The sequence below is a fragment of the Esox lucius genome, chromosome 18 (genome assembly GCF_011004845.1).
Source record: "Esox lucius isolate fEsoLuc1 chromosome 18, fEsoLuc1.pri, whole genome shotgun sequence".
Classification (NCBI taxonomy): domain Eukaryota; kingdom Metazoa; phylum Chordata; class Actinopteri; order Esociformes; family Esocidae; genus Esox; species Esox lucius.
In genome coordinates this window covers 21,957,169-21,982,005 of record NC_047586.1, presented here as the reverse complement: position 1 = coordinate 21,982,005, position 24,837 = coordinate 21,957,169, and the positions used below count along the sequence as shown (strand labels likewise).

Here is a 24,837-nt window from a genome sequence, read left to right as displayed (position 1 = left end):
TGAAGACTAAATTCTGATTTTTTTTTTTCTTAATTACATATACAAAGCAGAAAATAATTGGTCTTTGTGTTTTCAAACAAGAAAAGCCTAGATATTGACAGCTCTCTTATGACTGCTGTTGTCGAGGAATAATTATTAACCAGAAACCCCTTTCAAACTCATTGTCCCAACACTTAATTCCCTAAAATAGGGGGATTATGTTTCAAAAGTATTATCATTCATCAATGATCAAATCATTAATTGCAGGTTTAAATCATACTTTTGTTTGGATTGTCTGCAATTAATAAACATTTTAGTGTGGTTGTCGGCTGTCACTGCCCCAGGCAGTTTTCAGAAAATGTAACAAAAAATAGAATTATTGTATCCCCCTCTCTGACATGTAGCATGTTAATGCAGATGTTATTTGGGAATTATATTTTACAGCCATAGTTCAATTTCATCTGTTCTGACAAAATGAGGTCCACAAGTGAGACAGTAACATTTCATTGAGGCTAGTATCAGGATCCTTTTAATTTTGAGGATCCTTCCTCAACCAGGAAGTGGAGCAAGCGTTTAGATATTTCAAGTGTAATAACTGTAATGTCACACCAGACAAAAAATTCAAGGCTCAAATGAAATTGGCAATAAAATGGCTGTGAAAATGTAAAATTTAGGACTACATACATTAATCTGTTATTTAGATATATTATCATAATAAATGTATATACTGATGTAGCACCATGGCACTAAATCAGCAATTTGCTGTGAAATATCCATTCAGTAGACAGTTTATTAGGTTCCCCTATCTAGTACTGTGCCAGACCTCCAGAACATTCTGAATTTCTGGAGGCAGAAACAATCCACAGGGATGTTTATCTGGGCACTAAGGATCCTGATGAGCACAGGTCACTCATTCTGTTAATTCTAATGTTAATTCTGAATTCCTTGACCGCCATCTTTCTGCTTTCTGTAGAATGCATTGCAACATGACTCATTGTAGTGAGTGATCCATTTTCATAAACTGGGTGTTGCGCTTCGCAAACTACCTACCATAATATTGCTTTCACACTAACTTCAAGCACGGCGTGCCTAGTCTGGTGGATTACTATATTAGCCAGAACTTATCCGCCAGCAGAACCACATCTAGAAGGACGGATCCCTAATGCTCCAGTCTTCCTGAGGACAACCCACTTGAGATGGCCTCGTGTTGCCTCAGTCTTTTGCAATAAGCATGTTCCATATGCATTCAGGGCTCGCGATACAGGTCACTTGTTATACAATCGTGTTGTCTGCCTCAATCAATAATGTTGAAAGTGCGGAAGAAGCGCTTCCAAGGTGGATGGTCATTGTGATGGAGAAGCCTTTCTCGTGGATGGGGAATTGTGACAGACCGTGTTTACTGAGTTCCTATGTGTTATTGCGCTGGCAACAGTGAGATTGCTTGCTTAGACAGCCAGGCAGGTTGACGGACGGTCAAAGCGGTGGTCTAAATAAGGATATCTGGTCTTTTTACGGTCGGCTGTGCTGCCTTGGCAAGCTGGGAATTTCAAGACTGTGTGGCCTAAGCAACTGAATTCTCAAACTAATGATTACCCATTTGTCCAGTTCCACTCTGTGTCGGGTAGCTGTGTGGGTAGATATGAAATGCTTTTTAATTTTCGTTTTTGATACATATCCCAGCCTCCACTGAGACCCTCAGAGAGTGTAGTCACAGCCGGGGCTTGGCCATCATTCGACAGCAACCCTGCAGGGTTAGGTGCCATGCTCAACCCCTTGATGGTTCTGGGATTTAAACCAGCAGCCTTTCAGTTACCCGCCCAACGTTGAAACCGCTTGGCTATTCACCGGCTTTTTTCTCTCCCTCTCTGTCTTTCCCTGTCCATCCCTCTTTCGCAGACTTTTCTAATGATCAGAAAAATGTGACCTACAGAAGTGATCCTCCTCCTCCTCCTTCTCCCTCCCCACGGTCTGTTTTAGCAGAAAACAAACACATCACATATTCAACACGCTCCATGGGACTTCATTAAAACACACTCCATCGGTTACCTGCCATGTTCACCTTGTATCCTTTCCCCCGAATGTGATTTTAACCTGCGGCAAACAAAGTTGTGACCGATCAATTGGTGTTCCAACCAATTCCTCCTGTTGCATTTGTTATCTGGCTCTGGTGTTAAGTAGATTTTGTTTTCTGAAGAAATACCCCTCATTGTTTGGTTGCTTGAGCACACGGTGGCATTGAATGCACAATGTCGGAATTGCTCTATGGAAATCCTGCTCTCATTTAGCTGAAAATTCAGGATCTAGTTGGGTGTCAATGGGTTTTCCATTTGCTAAAGTCTTAGTCTCGCTATTTGAGCGAAAAAAGCGAATCTAGTGTTGCGACAGTCTAATTTCATGAATTTTAACTCTTGAGTGCATTTGGTGGGGGAAAAGGGATTTGATTCAGTTTGGTATCTTTTTCAGTATGTCTTTCATTTGCTATATGGTTAGTTCATATGCCTTCCACACATTTGGCAAACGACTCTTAACAACACAGGGGTTTGTGTTTGACTCTCACTGAGAAAATAACGTGTTACAGTATCTAACCAGTGAATGAAATATGAGAAGGGATGTGAATGAAAGGAAGCCAGAGTTTAGCGAGGATGTGAGAGACCTGGTGTGGCTTATCGTGGTTCCCAGGATATGTCCTGGGGGAGGGCGGAATAGGAACACTTCCTCCTGGGGCTCAACACGGAATCGATCATGATGAATCAATAGAGACAAACACATGATAAGGCGCCAACGGACCCTGCCGCCCTCGCCGCAACCCGCTCCCTGCATATCTATAGTGTTGGGACAGAGCCGGTAACTTTCCGCACCGAGGTATATGAGAAGTGGTAAATAGAGTAATCCTGCTGTAATAATTGACCCCGGTGAGGACGAGCCCGGCGCAGTTCTGTATTGATTCTGCGTGAGATTCCCAAGCTGAGCCGCTAGATCACTCCAATGGACCTTGACTATAATGTAATGGGCTTGCTATGGGACTTAATGCGCGACTGACGTCACAGAGTTAATCTCTCACTGGCAGATTAAACTGCAAAAAACGTGTTGAGGCCCACAGAAAACTGTGTGATTATGAGCCACTGTGGTTTCCATCCGGACAATTCAGGATTGGCAAGTTGAGCGAGCAGCCAGGGTGCACGTAGGTTCAGTCTGCAGACTCTTTATCACTCATTTTTTTCTAAGGACCCTGTTTCTGTCTGTCTTAACATCAGCTAAATAATGTTTTCCATTTAGACCACTAGAATTTAAACAAGCGTTTTCGAGCAGGTCTGGAACAAAAACCTGCAACCCTGTCCTCAAACCCCTTTTGCATTTTGGTCTGGCGTGGTTTCCGTACAATGTTCTGAACTAATGGAGTATCTTCCTTTTTTCCTCTCTCCGCCTCAAGATCACATCAAGAGGAAAGTGCGGCGGCGGCCATCTTGGGGGCGGGGCATCATCCGAAAGAAGAAGAGCTACAAGAAGGGCGCGGAGGAGGAGTACGAGGACGAAGGAGCCGAGCCTGAGCCGGAAACGGCGGGCCCCAGCGACTCCTGCCTGACCCACGACGAAGAGTCATCTTGTGATACCATGGGGCCTCGGCCCAACGGACACCACGCACACCCTCTGACCCACCCCGCCACGCACGGCATCTCTACGGAGGAGGAGAGCTCCAACGGGTCCCCTGACACCACTGAGGGCCAAAACCCAGAGACCCAGGCGGAGAGCGAGGCTGGTACCGGCGCTACGGCGGAAGTCACATCCGCTACGGACGACAAGCCCAAATCAACAACCACAGATATACAGTCTGAAAGTGAGTCCTCCCCATCTAAACAGGATGAGTCTCACTGTAAAGACAAGGGGCCTCCAACCCAGGACATGGATGCCAATCCTATAGGTGAGGTCCAACCTAAACATGAAAGTTCCCAAGCAGGCGAAGAACCCCAAAACCAGCCTGACATTCCCATGCATGAGCAGGGAGGTTCCAAGCCTGTAGATCTGAACGAGGCCCGGCCTTCAGGCGAAGTCCATGTCGGTGCAGAGCTGCGGTCGTCTGGCTCCACAGTGCCCCCTGTCCCTCAGGAGAAGTTCCTGAATGGGGACGAGTCCATGGACAGCCTTGATTCCCAAGCCCTCAAGAGTTCAGAGGCAGAGGAGGGACCTACAGAGGTCGGAGGTGAAGGGTCCGACGGGAAACAGGAAGTGGCAGAAGAGAGGACTGGTGACACAGAGATGGGAAAGGAGGAGCACGACTTGGAAGGTACTGAGAGGTTATCCAGGGTTAACTCTCTTCATAAGCACATTGTTAAATTGCTGTGTTATTCTACAGTCAATTGCACTCAAGGCCCAACTGAAATTTGAACCATGCTGGAGAGGTGTGAGGGCTGCCATATTGTGCATTCAGAGGAGCAGTGTTTAAATGTTTAAGTTAAATGGTTAACTTGTGACTTGAACATTGCATGTGTAACTCAGACCCATGTGTAGATAAAATAATGTCAATTGGTTAAAAGGGCTTCATATAAAATGTCTAAACCTTGAGGAAGGTACGTGAATTGCAGCAACATTTAATGCAGAACTATTCACCCTTGAGATTTTTCTTTCGGTTTAACCTTCATTTCAAATATACTGTTTTGTTTATTATTGAATTAGTATTTCAGTGTAGTTTCGATGGCACAGAGACTTCTGCACTATTACGAGCTTGTTTTCTCATAAACAAAAATGTTGTACTCTACGTAGACTTGATCAAATCTCACTTTGGCTGCTTGCCCCTGGCTGAGAGATGGGGAGATGTTTTCACATTCTGGTCTTTGTTCTCAGATAGAAAGTTTATATTTTTCTGGCTAAATACACTGTAGAATCACTAATTCCCTCACTGCCCTAGATATATCATTGGCTCATTTTTTATCAATTTTTACATGGGGCATTAGTTGCACTCTTGTAGGTGATCCCTTAAACAGTTTCTATAGTAGGTTTGGTCTGGATCGTTTTAAAAAGTTGTAGCATATTCATAGTATGCTGTAGTCATTGCAAATGATGATGCGGGAAAATGTAATTCTTTTAGAAAAGGGCAAGTGACATTTTCACACAATCTGAAATTAATTGCCTCACAGAATTTAATTATCAAGGATAGATAAATATTTTTATGTATACATTTGTGGAACCCTACAGAGGAAGTGTCTGCTCAGAAGTACCCAATTGTAAGTTATCCCACTTTGTTAGCAGACCTACAGAAACAATGATAAAAATCTAAGAAACGTGCATTCTTGAGGTCAATATTAATAGCCACTTTCAAAGGATGGGTTGCCTGCATACAAAATCAACATTTATGAAAATATTTTGGTATTTACTTGAAAGAAAAAACAACTATTTTGGGTTTGGTATTCTCTGTTATGGATATGACATTGTGCAACTTTTGCATTTCATACATGCTAGATTTATAAACCAAATTTCCTTAATACTTATGTTGTTAGCTGAAAATTGTATTTGCCGCTAAGACCCAGGAAATTGGCACAAATGTTCCGAATGTATTTAAAGGGGCACTGTGTAGAATCCTTCCTCTAATGTTTAAAAGACTGAATTTAAACAATAACACCTTGTCTCCTCTTCACTTTCCGAATGAGACCTGAATAGTATTTGCTAGTCCAGGGTGGTTTAGGGTGCGGGGGATACTACTGCAAGCGTCTAAATTGCATATGAGGAGATTACACGTCAATGCAAGCTGATCGACAGACCGGTGAGAGAGTTTAAATGGGGAATATCTCAGGCACACACTGCATTTTAAACATTAACTTCAAACATTAACTGCAGGTGTCTTCTGGTCTTTTATGCTTCTATTGGTGTTTGTAGTATTGTTAAAATCTTACATATAGCCCCTTTAAATGTACTTATTGGGAACCAATAACAAACTTTTGGCAAAGTATTCAGTCCCCACTTTCCTCACATTGTGCTGTCAATCTACACACACACAAATACTGCATAATGACAAGCAAGAAATGTGTGCCAATACTGTGGAGGTTCTTGTGATGTAAAACAATGAGACAACGATAAATCATATCAGAACTTTTTGCACCTTTTTATGTGACCTATAACGTGAACAATTCAATTGAAAAACAAACTGAAATCGTAGAGGGGGGAAAATAAAAAATGTGCTCCAAATCTGTCAGATTGCGAGGACATCTCCTGTGCATAGCCCTCTACAGATCACCCCACAGATGTTCAAATGGATTCAGGTCTGGGCTCTGGCTGGGACATTCAAAAATGTTAATCTTCTGGTGAAGCCATGCTTTTGTGGATTTGGATTTGTGCTTTGGGTCGTTGTCGTACTGAAAGGTGAACTTAATCTTCAGCTTTCTAACGGACACCTGAAGGTTCTGCGCCAAAATTGCGTGGTATTTGGAACTGTTCATAATTCTCTACACCCTGACTAAGGCCCTGGTTCCAGCTGAAGAAAACAGCCCCAAAGCAAGATGCTGCCACCACCATGTTTCACTGTGGGTATGGTGTTTTTTTCGGTGATTTTTGAACCAAACATATCTTTTGGAATTATGGCCAAAAAGTTCAACCTTGGTTTCATCAGACCATAACACATTTCCCCATGTGCTTTTGGGGGACTTTTTTTTTTTTGCAAGATGTTTTTCTTTGTAAGAAAAGGCTTCCGTCTTGCCACCCTACCCCATTCATATGAAGAATATGGGAGATTGTTGTCACGTAGAACACAGCCAGTACTTGCCAGAAATTCCTGCAGTTCCTTTAATGTTGCTGTAGGCCTCTTGGAAGCCTCACTGACCAGTTTTCTTTTTGTCTTTTCATACATTTTGGAGGGACGTCCAGTTCTTGGTAATGTCCCTGTTGTGCCATATTTTCTCCACTTGATGATGACTGTCTTCACTGTGTTCCATGGTGTATCTAATGCTTTGGAAATTCTTTTGTATCCTTCTCCTGACTGATATCTTTCAACAATGAGATCCCTCTGATGCTTTGGAAGCTCTCTGCGGACCATGGCTTTTGCTCTGAGATGCAACTAAGAAAATGTCAGGAAACAGCTGAACTTTATTTGGGATTAATCAGTCACTTTAAATGATAGCAGGTGTGTAATGACTTCTATTTAACCTGAGTTTGAATGTGATTGGTTAATTCTGAACACAGCCACATCCCCAGTTATAAGAGGGTATGCACTTATGCAACCAGGTTATTGTAAGGTTTTCGTTTTTCCCCCTGTGCGAATTTTATTTTTCAATTGAATTGTTCACATTATAGGTCACATTAAAAGTGGAAACATTTCTGACATGATTCATCTTTGTCTCATTCTTTTACTTTACAAAAACCTGGCATTTTCACAGGGGTGTGTAGGCTTTTTTTAAATATCCATTCTAGATAAGACACTTTATTCAGTACTTTGTAGACGCGCCTTTGGCAGCGATGACACCTTTGTGTCATCTTGGCTATCAGCTTTCCACTCCTGGCTTTGGACAGTTTGTAGATCCTCTCAAGCTCTGTAAGATTGGAAAGGCAGTGTCAGTAAACCAGTGTTTGGGTCTCCCCACATTTGTCCAATGGGGTTCAAACTGTGCTTTGACTCGGTCACTCCAGGACATTTGCAGACTTCAGGTTGTTGTTGTGATGAAAGATACATTTTTGTCCTGGCCTGGGACCTGTGCACTCTAGATCTCTTGTATGCAAGGACCTGTTTTTTGCTCTCAGTCCTAGCCCTCAGTCCTAACCCTCAGTCCTAACCCTCAGTCCTAACCCATCTTTTGCTGTGAGATGCATCCCTATAGCATGGCCCTCCCACCACCATTATTCAATGTGATGAGTGGTATATTTTTTTCACTAAACGTAGCCCCTGACATTCAGACCTAATATTTGGATTTTGTTCTCAACAGACTGGAGAATCTTTTTCCTCATGCTCTGAGCCCTTCAGACGGCATGTCATATGCCTCTTACTCATGAGCGACTTCCTTCTTGCAACTCTACAATAGGTCTGATTGGATTGCTGCAGAGATGGTTGTTCTTCTGGCAGGTTCTCCCATCGGCTGAGAATCTCAAGAGCCCTTTCAGTGACCTATCAGAGTTTATTATTATTATTTATATTTTTTAATAAATTTTTTGGGGGGATATTGTGGGTTACAGTGTGTAAATAAAGCTGGAAAAAGTCAGATTTTGTTTTTTCATTTCAGGCTGTAGCAAAAAAAAGTTGTTTAAAGGGGTGGTGACTTTCTATACCCAATAGTTTTCTTTAACTTTTAGTACGTTTGCAAGAAGTTGTAAAATACTGTTTTTGTTTTGTCATTGGGGAGTATTGTTTGTAGATGGAGGAAATAAATACATTTTATAAATTTTAGAATAAGGCTGTAATGTGACGAAGTGGAAAGGGGTCTGAATATTATTGGAAGACGCAGTATGTGTATATGATTTGGAGTTCATTCCCAGAAATTCTATAATGAAGGCTTGAATGAAAGTCTGACTGAATCAACGTCCCTTTTATGTTGCGTTCTGGTGTTGCCAAGAGAAGGGCTCTAGACAGATGTAAACAAAAGCTAACCAAACTTCACCCAACCTTACTGAAATAAACTTGTTTATTCACATCCACCATGTCATGGAAACAGTTGGCTTGTCAACCTCCAGTACAGGGATTATCCCAGACAGGGCATGTTTAGGTTTAAATACTATATTTTATATTACACAGATGTCATATTAGAATTAAACGCTTTAAAGCCTCGGAGGTCATGCGCATTTGTACACTCTCCAAAACCACCAGCCAGATTTATCCATCTAAACAAAAACAAAAAAAACTGGTCAAAAAATTTCACAGTTGACCTCAATTTCTCCCCTGTTATATTTTCCCTTTGGCCCTGGTCATTGATTTAGTGTTTGGGACAAGCCAATCAGCCCGTGTGTGTTTGATCATGTCTGGGACACCAGCCAGTCAGCCTGTGTGTGCATGTGCCTGCAGTGTCTGGGTCCCGCCAATAGGTCTGTGTGTCTGATTAACGACTCAGAGCTGTGGATTATCAGGGGCCAGCTGGAAGCCCAGAGCTGCTGGTTGATTCAGGAAGCTGCTAGTCGTTGTAGTAGTAGTAGTGATGATGCCCAGGGGAGATTTCAGCTTTGTTCTTTTAGTTCCTACATACAATGTAATACCAATGTAATGTTTAACTAGAAGCCAGCAGAGCACAGGCTCTGTATGGGACTGATTTTATTCTCCACGTTGATGGTCTGGCCTGGTGATTTGATATGTTCTGACAACCTGTACCGATTCTATGTCAAAGGTCATTGAAGGCAGTCTTGTGTGGTAATCTGCTCTCTCTTCCTGTTCCAGCCGGTTCCAAGGAGAGGAAGAGCCAATCGGAGTCGTCAACGGTATTATGTGACCGGACAGAGGAGGAGCCTCTACAGATCCCCCCACCCCCCCCACTGGTGGTTGATCACCAGCGACTCACGGTGAGTAGTCTCCCGAGCCAGGCGGCTACTTCCACACTCTTGGAATGGCTACAGTTTAAAAGTCAGTAAAACTTTGTGTGATTATTTGCACACAGGGTTAGGTGAAACCTTGGGTCCGGCAACGTAAGACTGCACACAATGTGCCGCCGCGTTTGAATGTGTGTTCTTGCCATTCTAATTACTTCCTAGTTAATGCCCAACCCGACCCCCGAAAATAATGACACGCTTAACCGCAGTTGTGTCAGGAGTTTAAGCGCAGTGCCCTTCCATAGCTTACTGTATTGAGTGAACGCCATTCATCCATTAATTTTATCTTCAATGAGGCCATTTAAGCGGAGTCATCCTCCAGTCATTTCCTATCCACATTATAACTGGTAATGTTCCTTTCCTAATCACACACGCGCACTCCTATCCACTGTCTCTGCACATCGTTTTAATCCACCGCTTCCTCTCATGCTGCCTTCATCCCTCTTTCCTGTCGCTCCCGATCCCAGAACACACTGCACTCTGAATAACAGAACAATTTTTTTTCTCTCTCAGACGGGAGAAATTCACTTGCCGTTTTAATGTGCCCTAGTCAATGCTGTCGAGCAGCTGATGAGGATTAGGAGCAATAAAGGGGAGGAAGGAGAGAGTTATTGCGGGGTGGAGGATGGGTTGTGGAGAATGGAAGACTCAATCACGGGAGACTGGCCCCTAATACAACCCCCCCCAGGGTTTTCAGGCCCTCCCTGAGGCTGCTGGTGTCACTCTTCCCCTTCTCAGATGGACGCTTCTGATTTGCCAGGCTCATATCATCGTCTCCTGTCCGCGCTCTGCCGGTGACCATAGTCCGTCCACATCCCTGTCAACGGGCCGGATTTAAGTGGCAGGCTGCTGGGCGTCTCCGATGCATCTGCCCGTCTCCGCTCAATCAACAGGTGTTGTTCCTTCCACAGGGCCATTTTAAGAACGCCGCCAAGACATGACTGAAACATGAGGCCCGGCGGTCTCCACTCTGCGCCGCCTCACCGATTTGGCCTCCCGAAATTGATTGACAGGATAAGGAAGTGAATATATGAAATGGGCTCCCGGGCACTTTGTGCGGTCACGCTTAGGTTTTGCCTAATACCCCGGTGTAAATTGGCAGCAGGGCTCTTCTTCAACTCCCTTTTGCTCCGCTCCGTGACCGGTCACCCAAAAGCCTTAGTAATAACAGGCTGAAGCAGCATGGGCGTAGTCTAATTGGCGCCTCTCCGATGTGCGCTCCACCCCGCCGTTCTCTGCCTCTATCCGACCGCGACATCCCTCCTTCCCCTGCTATCAAACCATTATCTCTCCATGGTTAGCCTCTCTCCGGGGGGGCGGGGCAAGATTGAGGGGGCGCGCAGTCGCTACCTCTCCCAGTCGGCGGCGTCTCTCAAAGTGATCGGCAGGTCCGATTCCTTCAATCCGGTCGCCGCCGGGCCAACCATGGGGACCGTCCGCGTCAGCGTGCGCACGCTGCGCTAATCTGGAGGCTTATTAGTTAGGCGTCGGAAAGGAGAGGAGATATCTTTAAGAAACAGATCGCCAGAAAAGAGGGCACGGGTGAATAATTGCTTTTTCATCCACCCGGCTTACGGAACAAATTCAATTTCCGGTAAGCAGGGTGAGAGTCTGCGTTTACGGCTGATATCTCCACGGTGGTCGGGCCGGGCTGGCACTGTGCCCGATGTGTATTAGGAGTGGAGTGGCCCGTTCAGTCGCTCTTCTCCGTCTCCTTCAATCAACGGATTTGAATGAAAAAGTGTAATTACCGTCTAACGTTTACATTGGAAGGCCATACCCCGGGAAACCGTTTTGGAACGAACCAAAGCTGAAACTCTGCTTGTTTGTTCACGTCCCTGGTGTAGTTTATGAGATGAGAACTGTTTCGCATCTCCCCGCACTGGGAGAAAAGAGATGCCTGCAGGGTCTCTCAGGGGTACTTCCCATTGTTGGGGGGACCCCTGTAAATTCCTTTGAATAATCTTTTAAATGGGGTCCTTTTTTTTTTGGAACAGGGAGTATGACTAAGCACACATTCTTAATTTCAGCAACCACCTTGGAGCCAGGGAGGTTAACTGCCTTGCTCAGGTAGAGAACTACAAATCAGTCCCCTTGCCTGCTTGGGGATTAGAACCAACGACCTTTCGTTTTTAGGCCCAATACTCTTGACCGTAAGGATACACTTACGCCCTATTTGAAGAATAGTTCGTTTCTGAAGAACCCTTTAGAAGGGTTCTTTTGAGAAACCATTAAATGGAATGAAATATAACGAAAGGACCTCATCAGTTTCCTGGCAGATTCATGATCATCATTTATCAGCTAATCATATCTTGTCTCCCCCCCCCCCCCCCCCCCCCCCCATCAAGACAGGGCCAGGCAATTTTCCTCCGATTTGTTTTACGCAGCTACAAATGCCCAGTGTGAATATATTGGCTGTCATACTCAAAAGTCCTCTCTTCCCTGATGCCTGACTATTACAGCCTATCAAGATTTCCCATTTCAGAGTCGTCCGTCCACAGAAATAGACCCATTTTCAGTTTGTCATCTCAGCCCATTTCCAACACGGGCAGCGGGGACCATCTGTTCGGAGTGGGGGAGGGGAGAGGGAGGTGACGGAGGTATCCGGCCGTTCCTAACACTCTTATAGCGGAGGAGAACTGCTTAATGGCCGGTGGCAGGGTGAAGCATTCTGACTGTCAGTGAAAGTAAATAACTTTTGGAGTGCTTCCTTTTTCATTTTTATTCATTCCCGCTGATGGTCTTGACAGAGCGTCCATTTGCATGTGATAACAGCGTTACGTTTGGAGCCCTGTCGCTTTGAAGACTTCCATCCGTGTCGGGCAGCGAGCTACGTCAGCGCATTATGAAAACACACGGGCGGAAACATGCACAAACACACCAGTCAGCTGCTCCTTATGTCCAAAACCAATCTCTGACTGCTGTGTGTGTGTCACCCCCCCCCCCCCCCACAACAACAACACTTTAATCCGCAGTGCCAAAAGCGTTTCTGTGTGAAAGTGAGTTTCTGAGTGGCATAATGTGTTCATTCATGTCCAAGCTGTCAGATTGGGCCTAACTGCCTAAGGCTGTTTGCTTTTGACAAAAGACTGGAGGTGAGATGGGAGGTAGACTAAAGAGGAAGAGAAAGGAGAGGAACAGAGAGATTGAGGGAAAGGGCAGCAAGAATGAAAAGGAAAGTGAGGGAAGCAGATGAGCACAAGTTGTGGGTGAAGAGAGAAGCATTAAAGGAAAACAGATCAGAGTCAAAATGTTTTCTCAGATAACCAATGGATATAGACAATTGCTGACCTTGTCCACTTCTAAATGTGTTTTTGTGGCATTAAGAGCAGAGAACAACTGGAGCAGGCAGTCTCTGTCTACTCGCGCTGTTCCTTTATCAGCTCTCTCCATCAGCCCTCTCTTGATCAGCCCCAGACTCCAGCACATGGAAGCCGCCGAAGCACTTTGCTGTTGAGTACAATCTCACTGAGCACGGCTGGAGTCAATATTGCACTAAAGCTAATGGAAGAATTTGACCTCCAAGCTGGAGAGACACAGGTTTCTCTTCTGTTTAAGATACCCGAAGAAGAAGAAAGTGCACCTGCAACATGTTTTCTATTACATTTTTTTGCCATGTTTAAAGGTCTCTTTGATTTTTGATATGTAGATGAATACGCAGCCTATTGGAATTCAAGTGTGTACTTGTTCACGACAACCGAGAGACAGGCAGATGCTCCACGCTCAAGGTGGGCTTATTTGTTGGCTATTTCTGGTGTGCATTCAAGAGATGAATGGACTTTCTTTACAAATGACTTTGGTCTAGGTGTTAAGTAGTCAAATAGGCCTTTGTAGATTCATCCAGGCATTTAGAACAATGATTCCAAACCTTTTTTGATTACTGTACCACCAGATAAATTTGGGCAGTCTGGAATACCCCTGAAGTACCCCTTGAACAATTTACCATTGATTGGCTATGGACGCTCTAGAGACACCCTCAGACATATCGGGCGCCTGCGAGCTAATTGTGAACGTTAGCCAAAGAAGCCATCACCTACGAGTGTGTGGTTCCCAGAGAACATCCTGGTTGAGATAGACCTGGCAAGTCTTGGAGGTTGCAGGTCCCGATGTTTAACTCTCCAGACAGTCGTAGAAGGTCCTAACTAATAATTGGACATCACAACAAGGAAAAAGGAGGGAAAAATGGTCAAACCTAATACAACTTTGATAGTTCAAATAATATGGAAAGAGAAGATGTCGTTATGTTGGCTATGGACTTCCAATTAGGTAAGGAAGCTAATTACAGGGTTGTTTTAAAGCAGTTTCAGTTGTCAGCGTAGCACACATGGGGAAAATGAGTGGCATGGTGTCCAGATGTTAAATAGACATGCCAACAAATTAAGTCAGGGACGGGAAAATAGTCTTCTCCCCTGGAGTCATGAAACATTTTGGACGGAAATATATCATTCCTGAGAACAGTTCTATATGGATTGACTTGCGTTGAGAAATGCCCTGACGTCTGGTATTGGGTGGAGCTCGGAACTAATGTCGACCCGTTTATAAAAATAAAACCTGTGCAGGACTGTAGATGAAGGTCGCCGAAGATGTAACCCGCCTTCTCCCTATACCATCCCCATGACCCAGCCAAGTCATGACGTGAGCTTAGTCCAAACAAGATTCTAACACCTGTTTATCAAGTCCGGGCCACGTGGCTACACCCCCCACTCCACCATCTCCATTACAGCTTTCCATCGCAGTCTTTAATTTGCCGTGACTCGGGCACAGAGTCTGCAGCTAGACACCTCTGCCAGCCACGTCCCTGGTAACACCTGCTGGTCACAATAACGCCGGCATCACACTCCGTGGTGTCCAACACCAGGAGCGACGCCTCGGCATTTATACACTCATCACTAAGAGTAGGAAAGGCCTGGCGAAGGCCTTTAACTTGTCTCGTCTGCTTGGGATGAAAGACTTGTCTCTCTGTGTGTGAAGTCTTTAATAGTAGTGTGTCCAGCCCGACACAAAGGGTTTTCTGTCGGTTCTCACTCTTGTTTTAGGCTTGTGGTTAGGGTTATAATTACGTTTGGGGATTGACTCTGAGATTTGGCGTTAAGTTTTGGGTTTGTTTTAGGGTTAGTATTCTTTTTAACCTGAATCCACTTGGGACAGTGTTGTAAAACAAGCGGGTGTCTGTCTGTGTAGGGTACAGTGAGTGACTGCTCTGCAGAATTTTGATTCCTCCGTCACAGTTCTAATAGTTCTACCGTATCTGTGTCACATTACGCAACCGTGTGTCCTTCTCTCACTCCCCATCCCCGTGACTTGGCAGTTCCTCCCCCAGGGCGTCTCACTCATTTCTGGAGATTGGAACTCGTGTTGCCAGCGACAGTTGCAAATCACCTGCCGCCTGCTTCACCTCCCTCCCTCTGTCCTTCCTTTCCCTTCGCTCTCCATTCATTTAAACTCAGTAGATGTTCTCTCTTCTTAACGCATGAATATTTCAGCGCGGCCGAGAAAAGCTTACATTAAAACTAAAAGGGAAAAGAGCGGCTTGAATTGCGCTCTTTTTTTATTTATTTTTTATTTTTTTAAAGCAGATTTTAAGAGCTTAATAACATCCCTGGTGGTGAGAGATACTTCTGGATGGATCTAGTCTCTCTGTCTCTCTCACTGTCTGCTTCTCTTCTACTCTTTTCCTCCCCCTTTCAATTTCTGCACTTAAATCTGGGGCCAGAGCGACATGCTCATCTGTGTGTTTCTACAAGCCAGAATACGTCTCTTCAGCCCTCCCCTGCAAACTCAGATGAGTCATTAAGACATGGCCAGAATATCAGGAAGTTGTCATGCTCTCATTTACAGGATCACACCATCCCTGACGATCTCAAGTTCGTTTTCCAGACTACCTCTTTTGGATGTTAATAAGTCATCATGCCAACTACAATTCCTAGATAGGTTGAACAGTTGAGAAGTGAACCTCCCCCCTGCCTATATTTTTGGTTCTCATCAAGGCCCCAATGCTGATAGCTAGTTTTAAGTGTTATTTTTGAGTAGGTTTGCTTGGTCCTTAACAAAGCCACTAGCTGGTTTCAAGTGTTATTTTTGAGTAGGTTTGCCTGGTCCTTAACAAAGCCACTAGCTGGTTTCAAGTGTTATTTTTGAGTAGGTTTGCCTGGTCCTTAACAAAGCCACTAGCTGGTTTCAAGTGTTATTTTTGAGTAGGTTTGCTTGGTCCTTAACAAAGCCACTAGCTGGTTTCAAGTGTTATTTTTGAGTAGGTTTGCTTGGTCCTTAACAAAGCCACTATCTGTACCGTCTGTTCCAGATGGCTCCAAATGCAGCGATCAACGTAGTGCTGCAGTCTTCCATTTTATGCTGCAAAAGGGCCATTCATTGCACCTGCTAATGGCCAGATAGGTACTACATCAAAAGCGCAATGGCCTTATTTGCTCTCTTTGCCTGAAGTCGATCCCCTGGCCTGAGCGTACCTTTTTTTTACTGGGTAAATTGATGCATTTCTAATGATGCATCGAGGTGCAACTGCATTTGCTGAAAATATAAAAAATAAGTGTACACCCTAGTGATCTCACCCAGTGATCTTCTAGTTTCAGTACTTGTCCATGACGTGGTCGCTAACCCCTTTTCAGAGGCATTCTGACCGTGTTGAGATTTGTCTCGGCCATTCGGTGTGAAATCTTCCTTCCCAATAAGGGATTGTGGCTGATCAAGGCCAGGAGTTGTGTGTCAACGCTAACATTTATACACTAATAACCACCATCCCGGCGGGGTGAGACATTTATACGACCATGTAACACTAACTGTTAACAGGAATCCAAGCGATCAGCTCTCCCGCTCCAGCATCGGCTGAGCCTATTTCTGTACCCGCCGTCCCAAGCGGTCGCCCCGGGGGTCGCTATTTCAGAAATTCACAGGGCTCAAGCCTGGCCTCCAGGAGTGCCAGGTGGGTGTTCCTGAAATCGAGATGTCCGTCTTAATCCCAAAGCCTCGTGTTCACGCCTAACATTGTCCGAATCACAGGGGGTCTGTCAGTGGCCTCGTTAGCTGCCCTACACGGGGTGAAACATGCCGGGAATGCATCCCTGTTAACGGCGGTGCGCGTGGATCCGATTCGCGCCCTGTGTTCAGACAGAGACGTGTGTGTGTGTGTGTGCGTGTGTGCGTGCAGGGCTCTGGGAAGGTTGTCCGTGCGGTGTCTCAGCCGAAAGGTCGGGGGTTACGAACCGCGGCTGCGACACCTCGTTTGCGCTCGTGTTTTCCCTCGCTTGTAAATGTTTCCCGTCTTTTCCCCTCTCTGTCTGCCACCCCGCCCTCTCACCCTTTGTAGGAAAGAGAGAGGAGATAAAGATGTCCCATGATTGGAAAGAGGGACTTCAATGGTCTGTGTCACAGCCCTTTTAACAGGCTAGATTACTGCTCCTTTTGTGTGCAAGGAGCTTCCAACCTCGGGGGGTATACTGGCCAAAACACACACAACCCCCCCACCCACCACTGTTGGCAAGTGCTTGTGGACAAAGGTGCTGATTAAATCAGCCGGCTAACGCGGAGAGAGAGGGGGCGTCTTGTATGGCTCAGCCGGTGGAGCGTGTGAACGGAGCTGGAGTGGAGCGCGGACGGGGCCTTAGAAATGTGGGACTGGGCTCCATCTGTCCCGCTCCACTTCGTCACGAGCCCTGGCCAACCCTGCTCTGAACGTCGCTCTCTCCTCCATCAGTTCTTTCCTTTTGGGGCGGAGCCTACGAAATGCTACACAACCACGAAAGTAGATGGGCTTCAAGATCTCAACAGATATGGGATGTCTGTTTTCCTGTTGTAGTGGAGGCTGTTGTTACTATTTATTTTGCTGGTGCACATTGACCACTCTGTGACCAATGACTGGGATTCCTGACCGCTCTGCTCTGAGGACAAAGTCTAGAGGGAAAGAACTAGACCTACATGCCAAGAGAAGTACAAAAAGGTTATTCCCTGAATCAGTAGCAAGATGGATAAGCGAGCGCCAGACCTTTTTCCCAGTCCTGCCAGAACAACGCTGCACTGCTGTTCTGCATTCCAAGAATAATCCTGACATTTCATAGGGCAGCGCACACCTACCAACACACCTCATTTGCTGTCAGGGATTCTCTGTTTGCCTAGTGTTTAATGACTTAATATAGTTGCTCTGTGATGGCAGTTTCAGCCTTTGCATGTTAATCAGAATGTGTGTGTGTGTGCGCGCACACAGACAAACACGCAATGGCAAGCTGACAGAGCCGGTCAATTGGAAGGGTCTCTGACTGTCCAGAGTGTTTTAATTAAAGTAGCAGACAAATGTAAACACTGAAGTAATTATGATTAGTCTTAATTAGCTGTCCCTCTGATCCTAATTGCTTCTGAATGTAGCTGATTTCTGTGTGTGTGTGCATGCAAAGGAGATTTGAATATGTGGCGTCAGTGCACAGTGTGCAAGTTCCCGGCTGGTTCAAGGGTCGTGCCCGTTTTTCCGCTGGCGTGCGATCACACGTCACCCTGTCGATGGCTCGAACACGTGGCTTCCAGGGGGAGCCTCTTGTTTCTCATCTAATCAGCATCCATTAGCCCTGTGCATCTGTAAGCTGTGTCGACAAAAACCAATAGCTTCCCAGCGTGCCCTTTTCCCAAAATGGAAGAAATGATCTAACATTGAGAATTCAGTAACGTGTATGTATGTGTGTCCGTTCCCAGGTCCTCCTGGAGACAGTAATACGAAGCAGCGAAGGCTACAGCGTGGAGCGCCTGGAGAGACTATACTCTCTGCTCAGTCAGTGCATCTACCAACACCGCCAGGACTACGACAAGACGCGGCTACTGGAGGTTGGTTAGAAACACTCACACACACACAGATTAAAAGCTTCTTTAGCCCTTTAAACGCTAGCCTGAGGGGAGATACAGGCTTAGTCAGAGAGCATGCCTTGTCTGAAAGCTAATGGGGAGTTTAAAGGCTTCTACAGGTGCGAATGGGTTTAGGACTGTAGCACCCACCATGAAGCCTTCAGCGTCATTAGCCCTGCTAAAACCTGGTTCTAACGTGGACCTCTGTCCTGAACCTGGCCACATTTTTAGATTGTCACAAGACAATCAAAGGAGGCATTGTGAGTTGGGAACATGCCCGGGTATAAATTAGGCCACTGCATCACAAGTGAAGGGCCGTGAGCAAGAAGGTATAGCGATATCTCCAGTGAGGTGTCAGAGGAGAACCGTGGCGTCGCCGTGGAAAGGCTGGCTTGAGTGCTGAAGACTGGACCAATGTTTGCCAGTGCGTTAGTTTCTCCCGGCTGTGGAGCTGGTATTTTTAAGAGTCTTTCTAAGGCATGTTATGGTGGATGGACACACACAGCGTACGTTTTTGTATTTCCTGCAGTAGTCAGACTACTTCCTGAACTACTGGAATATTCTCTTAAGGCTATGGCACGCTCGCGACCAGTTTGCGCTCGTCTTACCTCCCATTACCCCAGGGCAGTGAAGGGGACATTGTCCAGAGTATGTTAGCCTGACCTTTTGCCGTCAGCACCCATGGCACTTATCATTGGTGAAGAGGTGTTTTCCTTGATCCGGGCTACATTTCCAATCTGGCCCACATCATCAAGGGCACCAAATCAACCACAGAATCTAACTCACTTACATCTCCATGTTTAAATAAAAATGAGAGGGGTGAAGTAATATAGGGACTAAATGTACACATTATTGATGGGATACAAGTCGATCTGTGTAGGAGCATCAGCTAAATGAGATGTATAATGACACATTTAACTTTTGTAATGCTTTTCATAGAATCTAGAAGTCCAGTTATCCTCCCTATAAGCAGTCTCCCCCTTCGCACTGATTTATTCCTCTGCGCCCTGTTCTATGTCCAGCGACTATAATGTTAAATAGGGCACTGTCGGCCAAAGGAAACAAAAGCTGCTACCATCTCCAGATATGATTTCGACCAATAACAATAGCCACCTAGCTTACTCTAACTAGCCACTGTAAAACGTTTGGTGTATCTGCCAAACCTGTGTCTCAAAAGCATCAGATATATGGAATGACATTTTCAGACGAAAGAGTTATTTAAACAGTGTGTAGCAGCTCCATGATTAGGCTGCCACTACGGCGCCACAGTAACTCTGGAGCCCGAAAACAATCCAATGCCTCTGCTACCCTGGGTTCACGGCTAGTGAGAAGGCCTTCATTGGTGGGGCCCCACCTCTCTGCGCCTGTGTGTCTCCGCTAGCGAGCGACGCGCCCAATCGCGGCAACATGGTGTGGGAGCATTAAGCTGCGTAGCGCTGAGCTGAGAGGAGCCGGCTGTCACTCCAACCGCTATGGGCCGATAGGTGTTAAAAGCAGGGAAGAAAGATGGGTCACACAGACGCGCCTTAAAAGCAGGGATGTCCGCCTATGTCTAAATAAAGCTTTCTGGGACTGTCTGTTCTCAGAGGCGGTGTTAAGTGAACGGGTTACTCTGGAACCTTTTCACCGTGTCTCTAAGTGCTTTGCAGTGTATAAGGATCACTCACCTTCATCCACTTGTGTAGAACTCCCAATCTCCATGACACCGAAAATAACACTCAGATCACCCTGTTAAACATTTCTTTTTTTTTGGGGGGGGGGGGGGGGGGTAGAGAGAGAGGTTGGTCCCATGGTGCGTTTACTGAGCACCTGTAAGCTTGTTTTTATGCCTTAGTGCTAATCTTAAAGGAACAGTGAACAGATGCAATGTGTGTGGTTGCGTTAAGACCTGGTTTTCACCCGTTTGTTTTGATGGTTTTGTTTTTCAGGAGATGGAAAGGAAAGTCCAGAATTTCATTACATTCCTGTGAGGTCCCAGCAAAAGAGGTCAGGTTGAACCTGATTAGACTTTGGACACAAACACACACACACACACACACGTGCACACACAACGAGGGACAAAGACCAGCTTTTGAGCCAAGTCCTTATACACAGAACCAATGCAGAACCCTGGTCTTAACGTGAACAACAGAACAAGGAAAAAGACAACGGATAGGAAGAGGAGCCACTTTTTATGGTGCTATTAGTCTCAGGGAACCTGGTCGGACCCCAGACCCAGTCTACAACCAAACAGACTCCTGAACACGTGAGCGGTTAAACAGGAGTTTCTGGTGCTATTCAGGTGCTATCCTAATCCATGCTGCTCTTGGGAGTAACTCGGAATCCAACCAACCAAGAAGAAAAAAATGCGGTGATGTCATATCTAGACAACAGCCTACTTTTGAACTGGCTACACACACTTAAAACTACATGGGTGCTTACACACATGCAAATACATCAGTCATATGCATGTGTTCACACACACACACACACACAGTAATCCCATGCAGATTGCCACCAGCAGTGTGAGTGTTTCCCAATCAGCCTGAAGGTTGATCCAGTCTCCTGTCTTGTTCGCTATGGCAGAGTCCATTTCATCTCTCAGTACCGAGTCACCATCGGCCTTCTCATGAACACAACCGCCTGCAGATCCTCCTCACAGCCACTCAAACAGCCCTGGTTTGATTAGCATCTGAATCGGAAATGTGTCGCTTGCGATTGTTACGGCTCTAACGGGAACCCCGTTGTCTTGTGTTGGAGACGCCGTCGATTCCGCCCGCCAAGGCTCGGGGAGACGCTGGCACTGTACGCGACGATGACATCAGCTTCGAGACAACGGTTGCTGCGATTCTCACCCAGAACACTACTGTCCGATGTACGTTAACTATTTCTTAACGTGATCCTGAAGTAGGTTCATGTTTCAGCTGCAGGGCTAGAATCAAATGCTGTACACGAGATTGAGATACGACTCCAGCGCGAATCCATTGCCAGCAGGCAAACCGATTACATAAACAACAAAATATCCCCTTTAAGAAAAAAGTGTTACCAAAACGCATCAAATGGAGCTGAGGAAGCAATTGCTCCAAGTTGGCTGTGAATATGAAACATTCATAGATGCGTTCTAGTAATTTTTTGTATGTGTGTGTTTTTTTCGCAGTTACAACGAACAGATTGACGTCTGCTGTGTGTGGCAGCGAGTCTAAATCTGTGGCATGCTGTGTTTTTTTTTTGTTTTTTTTCTCACACACTGCGTCCCACTAGATTATTTTCGACAATCCATCCAAATCTAAACGAAATAACTGGAAGCATTTCAAATTCAATTGGACACATCTTGTAGTTTGCACTACCTGGCATGTGCCTTATTTAACCCCAAATGAATCACTTTCTGGAAGAACAGCCGTTAGTGTAACCAACTGCTTTTATTTCATGTAATACAAAGGGTTTGACATACTACCCCACTCACAATCCTAACTTGAACCTTGAAACAACGTATGACTGGGGGTCAATAGTAATAGGTTACTTTTCCAGTACCAAACGCTGCAAAGGTCTCCGTAGGAAGAACTGTTGTAATTTTTTCCCCTGCCCACTAAAGATAAGTTAATAATATTCATTTTATGTGGACCGATGTCACAGTAGTTAAAAATTTATGTGCCAATTTCCCCCACCCAAAAATGTCAGCTAATTAGGTGATGAGATTCAATGGGGCTGTTTTCAGTCAACACTGAGTTGACATTCACAGGAAACTAAATAGCTACCTTATTAAGATGAACATAAAATAACTTAGTTATGTGGATTATGTTTGGCATTTGTTTGAGATATATATATTTTTTTTAAACGTTTGTTTTCCGAAATATTTTTCCTGTTTGTTAAAAACAATGTTTGGATGAACATTTGCATTGATTGGGGAGCTTCTGTTGATGGACACTGCAAGGCCATTCTATTTTGGGTCTGGTTGCTGGGGTTAAAAAAGCGCATTGTTGTTCAAATTTGTTGGATACTTTTTTTTCAATATTTCTTTTTTTTGATGGCTTATGTCTGAAAGTGAACCGGGTTTAAACAGCTATGACTAGATCAATGTTCACCTTGTGGATAAGATGTATGCAGTTTTGCTTGTCAGCTTCCTTTTTCTTGCCTTTCCATTAACACAGATGAGTCCATGTTTTGACTAGATTGTGGCTGGGGTCGTTAACATCAATCTAGGGTTTTTCAAATCAACAACTGCTCGGCGGGCAGGCTTTTATTCCAACCTCAACGCCATTTTTGTTTTTAATAATCAACAACAAATGTCTTCAGTGTGGAAACTATTTGGGCTGGAATAAATCCTGCTCACCTAGCTCTCCTGTACTGAAAACCTGCTTCATTCTGATCCAAACTCCAACCTCCGGTGCTGTCCACCCCAATTCCATTCTGCCTTCTCTCGGAACGCAGGGTGAAGATTTAATAAAAAGTATCATTAAGAGCATATGCAAACTAGCATTGAGGCTTAAGCATTGGACTACTGCAGAGATAGAGTAACACAGCTACCTCAGCTTAATTTATTTGAATGCCAATAAGACAAACTGTTTACTGGGTGCAGACAGCTTTTTGCCATGTTTGAAACTTGTCACAGTGAGGTACTGGATCACCAGCACAAAGTTATGTGGCTACCACGCTAACCCAACATGTTTTTTGGGGGTTGGCTCTCACCTTTTCTGTTTTTCTCGTTTGTCTATCCCATTTGAGCCAAGCTGCAGCATACAGCATTTAATTTCAAGGAAATGTCTAACGGTGCATTTCTGTCCCACAGACATTGCTTCAGACATTTCATAGCTATCGCTAGTCTTCTGTCCATAGCCACCATCTTTCTTCTGAACTTGTTTGCAGATTTTCATCTCTTTTCCTTTGTTCTAGTTTCTTTTTTATTTATTAACAGCATTATTAGACACGTTTTTCTTTCCCCACCTAATATCCATTAAAACAGTTTTTGTACATTTTTGAATTTGTAGATTTTTTTTTTTTCAAGTTGTTACTCAGTTTTTTTGAGCTTAGTGCTGAGGTGAGGTAGCGCTTGTGTAGCAGGTTTTAGCGTGTTTCGGGGAATAAAGAGTTTACAGTTGTCTCAGGTTTCTTCACATTACCGATCAACTTTAATATTCCATTGTGTTGATTTCGTTCTATTGTGTTTTTTTTCTGTTACATACTGGATAAACGTTGACTTATTGGAATTTTAATGTCAGAAAATTCAGTAGCTTATTGTGTAGTTCTTATTTGCGTTGCTCACTATCAATTCGGCAACCATCTTATTACTTTTTTGGAAGGAAAGTAATATCAAATTTTGTGAGCAATTGTTTGGGGGCAGGGTATTTTTTCTTTGCCAAATATTTTAAAAAGAATTCGGGAATAAAGATTTGGGTTTTGAAATGTCATACATTTTTGTCAGCCTCTCGCTTATTATTCTTGTTTATATATTTGAGTCAGTTTGGACAAACAACCAATTTTTGTCTGGTAGTTAAAGATGATTTAGTCCAGTATGCAGGCTGAGCGCAATTTTCCAGCACAACATTTTGTTTTCACAAATTACTTAAATACTGAATTTTCCTCTTTCAAATGGGATTCATTTAGTAGGTTTTGTTTCTCGTAGCATTGCCATTTAATGATTTCTCATTTTGAGGTTATGGTGCATTGAATATCCTCTACCCCGTTCGAGTGTTACTTTAGTGTAAGTTATTTGAAATGAAACATTTACTGTATTTCTAAAAAACTGCTGTGATATACTTGAATAAAGGTGAAAATTGTACTTTTTGTCGCACTTTCTTTAATTTCATTAGTACTGGATGACTCCAATATGGCAGCACACCCACCTGTCAAACAACTGAACGTAATCCATTTGGCTTTGTAACTGATTCCTTTTACACCAAGGTTATAAAGTTTTTATGCATATTCACTGAATATGGCTTTGAATAAGGGTTTGTTGAATGCTTTTGACATCCCAAAGTGGTCTCTGGGGTAGATATTACATTGTATAAAACTGCAAGTGTATTTTTGTCTTATGAATTTACAAAAAATATTAATTCTAAGGCAAGGGGCTGGCACTTAAGTCTTTCCATGGATTTAAACTGAACCAATATAGACAGTCTGTAGCTTTGTCACCCATCTACAACAACTTGGCAAACCACCAATCAATTTAAATGCAATAATCCCAACATCGTCCTTGTGTAGTGATTGTGTCACACCATAATGTCCCAGATTTGTGAACTATGCTACATTTAGCCCAGGGGCAGGGCCGTTGCTAACAATGGGAAAGGTGGAAATGTTTCAGGGGTCGTAAGTGAGGGGGCCCAGGATTCCTGGTAATGGCCCTGCCCAGGGGGTCTTCAACTCTTACCCTATGAGGTCCCGAGCCTGCTGGTTTTCTCCTCCACCTTACCATTAATGTCACCAGGTATGAGTCCCTGATTAGAGGGTTACAATGAAAAAGGCAGAGTTGAACTGACAGGTTCAGGGTCAGGTTTTAAGGGCTCTAGTCTATATGACCAACCTGGAGATCCTGCTTTGCTTTGTCCAAAATGC

General features: G+C 44.5%; 1 protein-coding gene across 2 annotated transcripts in view; it reads left to right on the top strand.

Moving 5' to 3' along the window:
• The window catches only part of atad2b (ATPase family AAA domain containing 2B), a 70,971-nt gene extending 46,907 nt beyond the window's left edge, over positions 1-24,064 (top strand). For both annotated transcript variants that reach the window (XM_010882174.4, XM_010882173.3), the window contains exons 25-28: positions 3,410-4,261; positions 9,320-9,441; positions 18,163-18,291; positions 20,238-24,064. In XM_010882174.4, coding sequence (XP_010880476.2) covers positions 3,410-4,261; positions 9,320-9,441; positions 18,163-18,291; positions 20,238-20,279 — 1,145 coding nt within the window. In that variant the 3' untranslated portion in view covers positions 20,280-24,064. The remainder of the gene's footprint in view (positions 1-3,409; positions 4,262-9,319; positions 9,442-18,162; positions 18,292-20,237) is intronic.
• The last annotated feature ends 773 nt before the right edge of the window (positions 24,065-24,837 follow it).